Source organism: Phocoena phocoena, chromosome 18 (assembly GCF_963924675.1).
Source record: "Phocoena phocoena chromosome 18, mPhoPho1.1, whole genome shotgun sequence".
Lineage (NCBI taxonomy): Eukaryota > Metazoa > Chordata > Mammalia > Artiodactyla > Phocoenidae > Phocoena > Phocoena phocoena.
The window spans coordinates 77036677-77051526 of record NC_089236.1 but is presented as its reverse complement, the minus strand read 5'-3'; the positions used below and the strand labels follow the sequence as shown (position 1 = coordinate 77051526).

The window sequence follows — 14850 nt, the reverse complement described above, 5'->3', positions numbered from 1 at the left end:
TCTGGAGTTCTAATCATGTAAGGACACGTGATAAACATTGGATATGCCTTCAGCTCGCAATTCCTGCTCCATGCCTATTTTATGTTTCATGTGGGTAATGAATTGGTAGTAATAAAGAAAAGATGTATTTGAAGGAGGCAGGCTTGCAAAATTTTGTAACGTTTGCTTTAAGACAACATACTTCATCAAAATTTCAAGACAAGCTATATTATGGAATAAGTATTGAATAAGCAAAGGAATATTCAGATGGTAATCTAGGTGCTGATTTGTTCTGTTTAATAGACATATCAACATCTTTTAAATAAAATCAGATAAGTAGGTGTGATGATAATAATATTGTTTATATATAAGCAATATTATATATTTATTTATATTATGTTTATACAGATTTATTTATATATTGTTTATGTTTATATTTTTATATGCATAGTGATCTACTTTACCTATGAATACTGATTTCAAGGAGGAAACTCAGAAGGATCATCAATTTGTGAAAGGTTAGAAGGCTAACAAGTTCAACTTTATACTACTGACTGTAAACCAGCCAAACAATTTCCAAAATTGTGGTACCTAATGTGTGTAATTACTAAGCAAAGATGATACCCCAACCCAAATTCAAATATCATACAAATATTAGCTCCTCAAGCCTGACCAGCACTGTAAAAGTGAGAAAACCCACGAATACTGTAACTGTTGGAAGATCCATACAACACAAATCACAAAAACACTGGGATGTACCGTGCGTTATAACTTGCAAAACAGCTTGTCTTATTATGAAAGAATATTTTGTCTGTGGAATTCTCATTGTACAAATGTTCCAATGGATATGGTTTATGAATCTGGAGTGGCAGTGTACATTTTTATTGAGGAATGCTGTTTTGTGCCCATTAGATATTTATAATTCATTTTAATAAAATAACTTCTTTGTTCAAGGGACTTGAATTATTCATGATTTTTCTGAGTTCTTTCCTGTCGGAGCTTCTCACAAAGCAACCCCTGACGTTTGACTTTCTAAATAGCCTAAGTGATTCCAAACCCTCTTCTGCAAAGAGAAACGGATGTTGGAATGGAGGTCAATAAAGAAATGCTTGTTTTCTCCTACACGCTCTCACACTTCAAAAGAGGGGTCCAAGCCACAGACCAAGAAGTTGAATTGTCTCCCTGAATGCTGGATTAGATTGTTGCCTTTTGTTCTTCAGTGGCTCCGCGTCTGCAATGCCAAGCACACGCATGTACATGCACGCGGGCACACGCGTGTACATGCACGCACACACACGCGCAGACGCACCGAAGCCAATGGCCTGCTATCAGCTTTGAGCTTTTGCTAATAAGAAAGATCAGGAACACAAAGCTCCAAGACTTTTCTTCCTCACAGGCTGCCCTGAACACCTACCCCACGGTCCCCAATCTGAGGCTTTTCCTCCCATTAGAGATGTGCAATGTAGAAAAACAAAAAATGAATCCCAAGTAATGGGGTTTCTCAATACTGCTGTTGTATAATATATTCACTTCGGTATAGACCTCTTTATGGTTCTGGGTTTGATTTTCTCCTTCATGAAATGAAGGGATTTGATAAAAAAAAAAAAACATTTCTAATGCTCTGGTAGCTTAGAATTTCTATTTTTAAATCACTTTCGTCTGGGCAATCATGCTTTGATATCGGTGTTTTCTTCTTCTGAATTTCTGTTGTTTTGGGGGGACAGTAAATCTCCAAATAGTCTCTTACTTTGAATAAAAAACAATTTTGATGAGGCCTTCTTACCTCATGTCTCCTGTCTGACATGATAAAGTGTATCTATACTGCTGGATGTAATATTTTCAAAGAAACTGAACGAGAGCTGTTAGTCACGTAACAGTGACTTCGAATACGGCCAATTCATTCCCCTCCCCCGGTCCCACGCCCCACATCATTCACCCCCCGCCAACCCAGACAATGGCGACCACAGATATTGTTCTGTCCCTTCTCGGACAGGTCTAGGGGTTCCACTCCATTAAGACCCCATCGCCCCTGGAAAATCCCCCGTCTCTCAGCTTGCATTTGACATCTCCACCTACTTGTCCAATCAGCTCTCCACCTTCAACTCTCAAACAACATGACTGGTCCTCAGGCCATGATCCGCCTCCCCAAGCATCCTTTATTTTCTCTCACAAAAGTTCTCGTAAAATCATGACCACTCACACCGTTCTTCTCGAATCCAATAACAAACAACCAGGAAACAATAAACCAGGTGTCAAGAGATATCTGAAGTAAATCCACGTCTCTCTCAGAGTCCAGCTCCTCCCTGCTTTGCCAGGAATTCACTGCTGTGTTTGGACCCGCACACCCAGCTCCCTCTCTGTCCTATCTCTCACCCACTTCTCCTCTGAATGGGGTTTACTCTCCTTATTGGCTCGCTCCCATCCTATCCAAATCTGGACCAGTCCTTGTGGGAAGACACACCGGATCAGGCAATGCACACATTGCAAAGACACCCCTCAGCTCACTGTCTTAAGAATTCTCCCCTCCGCGGTCCTCCTGTGACCAAGGCATCCTCATTTTAACAAACACTTTCCTCCTCCGTTGCAGAAAATCAGCCCCCCAGTTCATGTGTATTGTTCATCTTAAGCCATTATGTAACCTCATCTGTTACTAATGAATCATACTTGCTCAAATATTATGTCCCATTATTTCAAAAGACTACTGAAAATTAGGAATGCATAGCTAATGTTATATCCAAAATACAGCAAAGGAATATAAAAGTTTATATGTGCGCTAACTTTTTATTCTGATCTGAAAACTAGGAAAATAGAAACATAAGTTAACACACATACACAAAATGTCACCTAAACACTCAATAAACAGTAATAGCCCTGCTATACAGATAGTTCTAATCTAATAGTATATCCAACTATTCTCCTAAAAGAAGTCACCATTTCTTCTCTGAAAAATAAGAAGAAACTTTAAGACCGCTAAAATGCAACCACAATTTGAAGGCAGAACTACCAGACTAAAAATGTATAATCACTTACCGATGGGCACATAAATTGTTAAGGTGGAGTCCATACTTCTCTTCAGCAGATAACCCATCCATCAACAAGGAGAAGATGAGAAAATTGCTCTGGCCAAGAGGTTGTGAAACAAGTCTGGATTTCTCTAGCATATATGTATAAATTCTGGCTGGTTAAGAAAAGAAAAGGGATTCTGTCAAATGGCATTATTAGTTTCATTTCCATAAATTTACACAGATTAATTAGAAGAAATAATAATGCAGCTTCTTTCCAAGCACAGACCTTTTAAAAACAAAATAACAGACTTTATTTTTAGAGAAATTTTTTAAGTCCAGAAAAATTAAGCAGAAAGTACTGAGTTCCAACATACCCTCTCTCTCCCCTCCCTCACACGCTGTTCACACACACTATTATTAACATCTTGCACTAGCGTGGTACATATGTTAAAATGAATGAGCCAATATCGATACGCTATTATTAACTAAAGTCCGTAGTCTACATTGGCATCTGCTCTTGCTGTTGTACAGTTCTGTGGGATTGGAGAAATTTGCATGTCATGTGTGCACCATTACAGTACCATACAGAGAGGTCTGCCCTAAAACTCAGTGAACCACCCACTCACCCCTCCCTCGCCCGCAACCCCTGGTAACCAATGACCTTTTTACTGTCTCCATAGCTTTGCCTTTTCCTGAACGTCATATAGCTGGAATCACACGGTATGTGCCCCTTTCAGATTGGTTTCCTTCACTTGATAATATGCATTTAAAGTTGCTTTTTGGTCTTTTCATGGCTTTATAGCCCATTTTTTATTAGCGAATACTACTGCATTGCATGAATATACTACAGCTTGTTTATCCATTCAGCTATTAAAAAACATCTTGGTTGCTTCTCGTTTTTGCAATTAGGAATAAAGCTGCTATAAGCATTAATGTCTACGTTACGTGCAGATGTGGTTTTCAACTCAGTTGAGTAAATGTCAAGGAATGTGATTCCCAGATCATATGGCAAGACTATGATCAGCTTTGTAAGAAACTACTTTGTAAGAAACTTCCAAAGCGGCTGCACCCTTTTGCGTTCCCACAAGCAATAAATCAGAGTTCCTGTTGCTCCAGATCCTTGCCCGTATTTGGTGCTGTTGGTGTTTTGGATTTTAGCCATTCTAACAGGTGTGCAGTGGTATTTCATCCTCGTTTTAATCTGCATTTCCTAGATGACGTATAACGTGGACCATCTTCTCACGTGCTCATCTCCATTTGTCTGTCTTGGTGTCTTTGGTGAGACGTCCGTGCAGATATTTTGCCCATGTTTAAAACTGAGTTGTTTTCTTACTGTTGAATATTAAGAGTTCTCCATAGATTTTAGACAATTTTTTATCAAATACGTCTTTTGCAAATATTTTCTCCCAGCCTATGGCTCATCATTTCATTCTCTTAACAGTGTCTTTCACAGAACAGAAATTTTGAATTTTAATGAAGTTTAGATGATCAATTATTCCTTTCATGGATTGTGCTTTTAGTGTTGTATCTGAAAAGTTATTGCTGGGCTTCCCTGGTGGCGCAGTGGTTAAGAATCCGCCTGCCAATGCCAGGGACAGGGGTCCGAGCCCTGGTCCGGAAAGATCCCACATGCCACGGGGGCAACTAAGCCCGTGTGCCACAACTACGGAGCCTGTGCTCTAGAGCCCGTGAGCCACAACTACTGAGCCGCGAGCCACAACTACTGAAGCCCGCGTGCCTAGAGCCCGTGCTCCGCAGCAAGAGAAGCCACCGCAGTGAGAAGCCCGCGAGCCACAACGAAAAGCAGCCCCTGCTCACCCCAACTAGAGAAAGCCCACGCACAGCAACGGAGACCCAACGCAGCCAAGAATAAAATAAATAAATTTATTTTTTTTAAAAAAGTCATTGCCAAACCCACAGTCACGTAAAATTTCTCCTCTATTCTCTTTTAAAAGTTTTACGGTTTTGTTTTTACATTTAGATTTATGATCTAACTGAGCGATTTTTCGTGATATCTTTGTGCCTGTGGATATTCTGTCTTTCCAGCATAATTAGTGGAAAAGACTATCCTTTATTGAATTGCCTTTGCTCCTTTGTCAATGATTAGTTGACTATGTTTATGTGGGTCTATTTCTGGGCTCTCTATTGGTGTTCCATTGACCTATTTTTTCACCAGTGCTACTGAATCACTGTCTTGATTACTGTAGCTTTACAGTAAGTCTTAAAGTTGGGTAGGGCCAGTCCTCCAATGTTGTTCTTCTTTTTCAGTGTTGTGCTGGCTCTTCTGGATCTTTTAACTCTCCATACAAACCTCCTGTCAATATCCATAAAGTAACTCAGGGATTTTTATTGGAACTGTACTGAATCTATAGATCAAATTGGGAAGAACGGACATCCTAACAATACAGAGTCTTCACAGCCTTCCTGTCCGTTGAACATTGAGTGTCTCACCATTCAGATCTTCTTTGCTTTCTTTCATCAATGGTTTGTAGTTTTCCTTATGAGGATCATGTGCATATGTTGCTAAATTTATACTTAAGTATTTCTGTTTTGGTGCTAATGGAAATGGTGCTGTGTTTTGAATTTCAAATTCCAGTTGTTCATTGATGATATATAGGAAAGCGATTGACCTTTGTATATTAACCTTATACCCTGAAACTTTGCTACAAACACTAATTAGTTCCAGGAGTTTTTTGTTGTTGTTGATGATGATTCTTTTGGATTTCTAAGATCAGATCAACAAAGACAGCTTGATTTCTTCCTTCCCAATATGTGTACCTTTGTTTTTTTCTTTTTCTTATTACATTAGCTAGGATTTCCAGTATGATGTTGAAAGAGAGTGGTGAGAGGGGACATTCTTACCTTGTTCCTGACCCAACGTATACTTTTGTACACAAATATAATCTGAAACAAGACATGTCCTTGCCTATAACAAAGCCACCAAAATAAGTATTAGAATTTTCTTGATTAATGTCTCAAAATTTGCAGGTACGTATTGCTCAGGTATGTATCAGTAGACATTGATTTTAAATGCTCTGCTGTAGACATTAGCAAGTATCACTGTCAAACAGCTCAGAAGGTTTTTATAGCTGCACTATTAGGACAAGAGATACAGACAATGGTCTCTCACTGCTGGAAACACTGGAAGAAACTCACTGTAGCAAAGGCAAATACTATGTGAATTCATGAAGATACAATTTAATATACAGAATGGTACTAAGGTTTCCAGACCTAATATACTGGAATTAGAAGAGGGAGCTAAATTGTGGTTTGCAGTGCAGTGGTAGATAATGATACTGGTCCTTCAACAATAAAGTTTACATTCTAGTCAGGGAGGAAATAAGTAATGTGTCTGTAAGGAATGCAGGCACAATGTGAATGGTGTCCAGTCATCTTCCTGGTTTATTGTGACCTCACACGTATTAGTAGGACTCATATCAAGGATTCATTATTTGCTCCTCTGCCTTTAAACATTACAAAAGCAAAAGAAAAAATAAGCCACATCGTAAATCCATGTTGAAATTTCGTTCATAGTACGTGAGAAATGACGAAAGTATGCAATTTGGGAATCACAACCCCAGTTTTGCTTCAAAGATAGGACTGGAAACTCAGAATCTAGTGTTAATCAGAACTTAGGACCATATACTTGGCATGCTGAAAACCCTACTGTTCTGGAGTAATCTTTTTATTTGAGTTTAGGTTTATTCTTATCATTATGAATGGTCAGTAAACAGTTATGTACTTGAATTTTAAATGCAACTGTGAATTACTATAGTTTTCCACTTTGAAGTAAGAATTCATGGTCGATAATTTTGGGGATCAAAAAAATAGCAGTTTTAGGAAGGAAAATGAATTTAATTTTTCCCTCCATTTGAACTATAAACCAAACTTTGTGTAATGAGTCTACTGTTAATTATTCCAGAGTCCAGCCTCTAAAAGCAAAGAATGTGAGGTCTCCCAATTTGGCTTTTACATAGCAAATCTACTTGAACAAATGGAACCACTATCGCAGTGCTTTATTCCTATAAATTTTGTAAGTGGTCAATTTAGTCAGTCAGAATGGTGATCAGTGCTTAAAAAAAATCTCAAAATTAATAAACCTTATTAAGAAAAGCTGTCTCATTAGACACCTTCTAGAAAAGTTATCAGAAGTGCATAAAGAAAGACTCTTTCAAAATACCCCTTCAATTAGTAGCATTAAAGCCCGAAGGTGATGGTAAAATTAGAATGAGGTGGTGTGGTTTCTTTTCCATTTCTCCATGAGTATTTAATCAGGAGGTAATTTCAAATTGAGGTCTTAATTATTCAATTTTCATTCCTACTTTTTCCTTCTTAAGCAAAATGCTGAAAACATGTTCCATTTGTTATTGATAATATTAACCCTGAAGTAATTAACTGCTCAAGAGAATACTTCGAAAAATCTGTACACATAGGAAATAAACCGTCATAGCTGTCCCCACTGTTATTTTCTGGTCACCAACTAACGGAATATCAGGTGAAAATGGAGGGCCAAGTGGTGACCTTCTGACCATCAAGCTTCTACACTCAGAGAAAAGACTGACCTTATGCCCACTTGTTCAAGCCAACACACAAGCTTAATTTAAAGCAGCATTCAGAACTAATCAAATTCCACATCAGAGAGTGACTTCAATACCTTTCATCTTTCAAAAACAGTATCATCCTAGTTAGCTCATCTCCAGCAGCGAATAAAATTGCTGTGGATTAGAAGAATCTCTGATCAGTAGGATTTTTTTTTAAGAAGTCCATCTTTAAGGAGATTTTAGATGGAAGAAAACAACCAAAAATTCAAAACAACCAAAAGTTCAAATTTCTGTGAGACTCTAATATTCTTCTGAATGGGGAAAATGCAGGCCTTTCTGTTGTGTTTAAAATGAAACTGGAATAATGGAAGGAAAGTGATAGGTGTTGAAGTTAAAAATGTTTCTGACTCATTCATGCAAGTGTCCATGCACAGAAAGTTTCTACTAATTTCTTGATTTCTGAAGATTTGTACATTAAAAAAAATACTTTATGTCAGAAATATTCTTGACTGGAAGTATACTTGTGATCCTCCATCTTTCCAGAAATCTATGTGAGCAGGTCTTACAAAAAGTTTCGCTACTGAAAAAAAATATACGTTTGCAGATTATATGTAACGTAATATGCAGTGAAAGGATTTTATAGAGCTATACCCATTTTCGTTCAAGATGAAAGGAGGTGGAAGACATAAACCTCCCTCTCCTTCAAGAAGGTCAAGTGCTCCAGCTGCCCTTCCACTGGCTTCCAGAAACTTCCAGCACCCACTCTCACTCTGCCCACCCAAGTGGCTATCATTATATGACTAATAAGATCTCTTCCCAGAAACGCCCATCATGCCTTCAATCAGCAATCACCAAAAGCACACTGTTGATTAATTACTGCAGCCAAATAGTCTCTCTTTCACCCCCAGACACCACTTTTGACTTCACTCTCCAGGATCAGTAATGCTGGGGGTGTTACAGGTGAAACGGTGCCTCAATCCGGAGCCCAAAGTACGGTCCCCGGTCCTGAATCTGATACTGGCATCTACATGTCCCTCTTAACTTCACTTTCCCCATCCATAAGTGGGGACAAAAAGAAACAAAGATCCCAGACTTCCCAGATCCCGAGAGGAGGAATCACCATTTAAAGTACCTACTGTGTACCAGGCACTGTGCTAGGTGTTTTTCCAACTTTGCCTCATTTAAATCCTGCTGCAGGCCTTTTCACATTTAAACCCAACTGGCTTATCTCCAAAGCCCAGGCTGCTTGCACTAAAAGATGCTGTTCTTCAAAGGAGATGCAATCAATTAAAGCACTCCGAAATATTCTTTTTAATTTATTTCATTTTTTTCACATTAAAAAAATTATTTTTAAAATTTTTTGACCACACTGCATGGCTTGCGGGATCATACTTCCCCAACCAGGGATCAAACCCAGGCCCTAGGCAGTGAAAGCGTTGAGTCCTGACCACTGGACTGCCGGGGAATTCCCGGAAACTTTTTTTTTAATTGAAGTATAGTTGGTTTACAATGTGGTGTTATTTTCAGGTGTATAGCAGAGTGATTCAGTTTTGTATATATATATGTATATATATTCTTTTTCTGATTCTTTTCTATTACAGGTTATTACAAAATATTGAGTATAATTCCATGTGCTATACAGTAGGTCCTTGTTGGTTATCTATTTTATATATAGTAGGGTGTATATGATAATCCCAAACTCCTAATTTATCCACCCCCTTCCCCTTTGATAACCATGTTTGTTTTTTATGTCTGTGGGTCTATTTCTGCTTTGTATATAAGTTCGTTTGTATCATTTTTTTTTAGATTCCACATATAAGGGATATCATGACATTTGTCTTTCTCTGTCTGACTTACTTCACTTAGTATGATCATCTCTAGGTCCATCCATGTTGCTGCAAATGGCATTATTTCTTTTTTTATGGCTGAGTAATATTCCATTGTATATATACCACATCTTCTCTATCCATTCATCTGTCTATGAACATTTAGGTTGCTTCCATGTCTTGGCTATTGTAAACAGTGCTGCAATGAACATTGGGGTGCATGTATCCTTTTGAACAATGTTTTTTTCTGGATTCATACCCAGGAGTGGGATTGCTTGATCATATGTTAGTTCTTTTTTTAGTTTTTTAAGGAACCTCCATACTGTTCTCCATAGTGGCTGTATCAATTTACATTCCCACCAACAGTGCAGGAGGGTTCTCTTTTCTCCGCACCCTCTCCAGCATTTATTATTTATAGACTTTTTGATGATGGCCATTCTGAAACTTTCCAAAGAACCGAGAGTATAATACTAAGGATAGTTGACGATGACATCAATGAAGATGAAAACTATTTATTTGTTTGTCTATTTAAAATTAAGCTTTGAAAAAATGAAATGCCAACATCTTAATATATTTTCCATCTCTTTGTGTTCACTCTAAGTTTTAACTTTCCCAAGTAGATAACACAGCCTTGGCACATTTATTGGGAAACACCTCTGTTAGTAAATTTCAATTTCCACTTCAATAAGCCTGGGTGTCTTCAAGACCCAGAAAAGACAAGGAGCCAATTATTCTTCCCTTCCCACACATGGGTTCTGGGTCCTCCTACCTTTGTAGACCCTGCAGCACGTTTCTGTTTTGCCAGTCTCCACACTCAGGAAGCAGATAATGGTTCAACCCTTAGCACACACAAACTCTCATTACGAAGAGAATCGGCTCTAATTTACAAAAAATAATCCAGAGTTAATTGTTGATAACTTTCCTTGACTATTGGAGACTCTCAATAATAGGTGTTCTTCGCTGGCATGAATGAGTTCCCGAGGCGTTTACATAGCCCCCTCCCTGAACTGAATGATGGCTGCTTCGCTGTGATCGCTCCCCAGTGCCACTCCTCAGTCTGTAATCCAACAGATACTGAACACAGGCCTACTGTGCGCCCAGACAGACAAGCGCTCTGTCATCAGCAAACCTGTATCCTAAGAGGAGTCACAGACAACAACCAGACAGATGGGAAAGGGCACTTTCAGATTTTGACAAGTGCGGGGGAAGAAATAAGGGGGGCGACTTGGTCTACAGTCAACAGAGCTGGAATCAGGGGAGCACATGAGAAAACCGGGGCTTGGGGAACTTAGAAAGATTACACTGTTAAATAAGTAATCAGATGGGGAAAAACCCTGGACCGAAAGCCTAGGTTAGAATGTTCTTTATTAATTAAACTTTCTTCAAAATAAGAAACAATCCTGACTTTCTGTAGCTGATGTTTCATAAAACTGAGACTTGTATTTTCTTTGTTACAATTGGTGGTTGCATCCCTGACCAAGGAGTTGGCATTAAATTATAAAAGTGTAAGCAATAATGTTGATAAAGGAAATATACAGCATCGATCAACCTTAAAAGTAGTAATATAATATTCCCTGTACAATAAACCCCTTACAACTATTTTACATGTTGATAATTTAAGAAAATCTAGACTACCATGAAGCATGAAATCAACCTGTAACCTACATATATTTTACCTAATTTGAGGTGTAAAAACCTTAGTCCAATTTGGTTTACTATTTTAGTGAACACTTAAAATTCAGAAGGCTTTTACACAGGACTAATTTGAAGGACTCAGCTGTCTTTAAAAAACGTGTAAAGTAATTTAAATTGATACTTTTTACAATTTTTCTTTCAGAAAAGGATTCTTAGTGATGAAATTATTCAAAATATCCCATTGACGTGTTTTAACAGTGCCTGGTTTTGGAGGTGATGATGATACGTCGTCTTAGACTGATAATAATTTTGAAAAGTAAAGACAGACACAATAGATCTCTCCTTATTCTCTGTCGTGGGGTGAATTGTGTCCCACAAAAAGATATGGCTAAGCCCCAAGCCCCCATACCTGTGCACGTGACCTCGTCTGAAAATGAAGTCACGTGCCAGGCGGGCAGTACACTGATGCTCAGAGCTCTTTAACAATTCAGAGGGCGTTTCAGGACCTGGAAGTGCCTCAGATTCATCTGTACGAATATTTATTGTCACCCTGTCACGGTGTGCAGCCTGCAGAGGCTGTGTGAGAGGTGTTTGTGGGTCTGATTATGCTGGAGCTCCATGGGGCTGCCTGATGATTAACAGAAGGCTCCACAAGTAAGCCGTCGCCTCCTGCTTTTATGCAGCAATTATTTTCTAAATTAACGTTCCTGAGGAGGACATGTTAAATTCTACCCAGAAAAGAAAGTAAACAAAATTAGGAATGGATAAGACCGTCAGAAGCCACTTATCTTCGCCTTGGTAAAGGGAATATTGAATCAAGAACAAGCTGTGTCAGTTTCAGGTGTACAGCGAAGTGATTCAGTTATACATATACATGTATCTATTCTTTTTCAAATTCTTTTCTCTATTTGGTTGTTACAGAGTTGTTAACTACACACCAATATAAAATAAAAAGTTTAAAAAAATAAGTATAAACTTTACAACCACAAAATAAATAAATAAATAAATAAAATTATTCCATTTTTTCCATAAAAGAACACGCTGTGTCTCCTCGGAGCCAACTGTGCATAAGCCGTAGCATCCGGCTTCACTTGGGTTGGGCTAGAACCGTCCCTCTCAAACTTCAGCGTTTGTCTGAATCACCAGGGAATTGCCAGGAATTGTTCAAGTCCCAATCCTGAGGTCTGCAGTGGGGCATAGGAGGTTGCATTTCTAACAAGCTCCCAGATTACACAGTGTCCTTATTTATCTTCGGGTCCCCCTGGAGTAGCAAGGGGCTCGGACGTGCAACCTTCAGAACCCCCGAATCTCCCAGCTGCTATGGCTCCAACCCTTGGTGCCGGAAAGCTCAGGGGAAATGATGCTCACAAATGAGGTGGCCAGGCTGTGCCCTCCACTTGGAGGGATAGTCTCACTGGGGTGTTACAAACAAAGATGTGAAAACCAGAGTTTGAGGCTCAAGACATTTCTCCTCTGAGGTTTTCCTAAAATGGTAGATCTTCAAACAGAGCTCTTAGCCATGGAGTGAGAAACAAAACAAAACAGCCTTCCTATTGCAGAATTTAAGCCTCTAACATCAACATCTAAAATTATCTTTTCTGACTCTCTTTATGCATATTTTTTACCAAATTTCATTTAGTACTAATGGGATTTGGACATACCTTACTGCAAAATACAGGTTATTTGTTTCTAAACTATGGTCAAAAGTGACTTTTGTTTCCTGAAGGGAAGATAGTGTAACCTGAAACCCCAAATAAAACTGATCTCTTTCAAAGATAACTACAATTGTTTGTGTGCTAACAGCTGTGACAAAAGGTTTGAAAATACTCTATTCCTCCAAGTAGATTCAGGCATTCTAACTACAGTTATATTCATGTTATTCATTTGCACGGATAATCCGCTTTGATTTGAAAGATGTAGAATCCCAAGTGAATTCTAAACTAGTTGAATTTCAAATAAGGGGTTTTCATGAAGTACACATTAAATAGTTAAATCAAATAAGAAACAGTTCAGTTTGGGTTTAGTTGGGTGATCATTTTGATTTTTTGATATGTTTTAATTCAATCATTTTACAATACAGATTCAGTTTTATTTAAAATAGATTTCAACGTATCTTGCAAGAAGGAATTATGTACCCAAGTTACACATTACTTTGATATTTAAGTTTGTTTCTGTGTTCAGCAAGTGTGATTCATTTCAGCTGTTTTTGGTTTGGTTTCATATTATATAGTTTACACAAAAATTGCCTTGAAAGGTTCACCTTGCATTTCAGAATATTTTTCAATTCACAATAATTTCGGAACTCATAACTTGACACCTTGGGTGCGCACACTGATACACCCACATGTGGGTGTGCGCACACACGCACGCACGCACGCACACCAGTCACTTGCCACGGTGCTTGGTGTTTCTCTGCCCCCTTCTGGTAGCTCCAGAGATCTCCTTTGTTAATTTTACACTTACCTCCAGTTAAGTGTTTTTTCCTCTCACAGAACTGTAGTTCAAGATACTTTATGAAGCAGCTGGACAGGTCATTAAGAGTGGTCTTGGCATGTCCAAAGGCTTCTAAGATGCTCATGACCTGTAGCAAAAGGGAAACGTTTATTTGTTTTTAAAGGGAAACATTTATTGAGCTACCCATCTGTTTAAATAAAATTGGGTAATAATAGCAGAGAGACAGGAATATTCCCTCAGCGAAGAGGTTCTCCATTGTTCATACAACACAATATTGCAATTTTAAGGTCATTCTTTTCTCAAATGCAAACTGCTAGCATTCTCCCTCTCAAACGGTAGCTAACAGTAACAGGGTAATTATGTACAGAGCACATGACTCCCTTTTTTTCACTAGCCTCTCAGTGTAACACACACACACACACAACTCAGCACATGCTATCTGGGCTTTTTAACTTGAATAGAACAGGAGAAGTGCTTCTGTGGCTTTGGAGGGAGGAATTAGAGTTAATAGAAGCAATAGTCAGAATTTCCTTTAAAAATAACGAATCCACTTAAACATTTGTTTATAACCTTCTTCTGAACCCGTATTTACTTTCCCACATACTCTTTTGCACCCCGAGTCCCTAGGTAACCCTCCCATACCCTGTTTTTGCTCCATAATAAGAATTCTAGATGAAGCCACCGGATCCAGTGTATCTTATCATGAGGTGTTCTTGTAGAGGTGGGAGCTTGCAGCTTTAAAATGCTGTTAATACAGCTCCACGGATCAACCCTGGCATCTGAAATTCTTCACGTATTTCCTTAAAGATTGACTATAGGATGAATGTCTTTTTTTTCTCACAACCGATTGTGCCTGTGATAATGATGATGGCCAAGCAATTCTCCAAAATGTATGAAAATCTGGAAGGTTCAAAGATACTTTTCTGTATCTTTCAAGATACTGACATCTTAAATGTAGTTCCTGCATCAACCACAAGATGGGCACTATGATACCTTCTTGATACACTTGGTGGTGGCTTATAATTTCTGATGATAGTATTTTTTGAGACTTTTACTCTAAATTAGAAAAAAAAAGTTTGCTGCTGTTTTTAAACTTTCTGGATACTGCTCTACTAAGGCATTCAATTCACCTGGAAGTATTTCATATTTTGAAAGATTATAAAACAACACTTTGATTGTAACCACAAGTCACAGAGCTAAACATTGTGGAAATAGCAAAATATATTAAAACGTCTGTTTCTGAAGTTTGAACTTTTGGAGAGAAACACTGAATCTTTACAGAAACCCTATGATTTAGGTCTCTTTACAATAACCTAATTTTAAAGATCATAATAGTGCATTGATAGTAGTAATGGCAGAAATGTTCCTGAAAAATAATTTGAAACAGTATTTATGAAGGTCCTATGTTTT

At 38.3% G+C, this 14850-nt stretch overlaps 1 protein-coding gene across 1 annotated transcript in view; it reads right to left on the bottom strand.

Annotated features, from left to right (window-relative positions):
- The window catches only part of MYO16 (myosin XVI), a 404938-nt gene that overhangs the window by 232118 nt on the left and 157970 nt on the right, over positions 1–14850 (bottom strand). The window contains exons 14-15 of the mRNA XM_065896022.1: positions 13450–13567; positions 3010–3157 (exon numbers count right to left, since the gene is read on the bottom strand). Coding sequence (XP_065752094.1) covers positions 3010–3157; positions 13450–13567 — 266 coding nt within the window. The remainder of the gene's footprint in view (positions 1–3009; positions 3158–13449; positions 13568–14850) is intronic.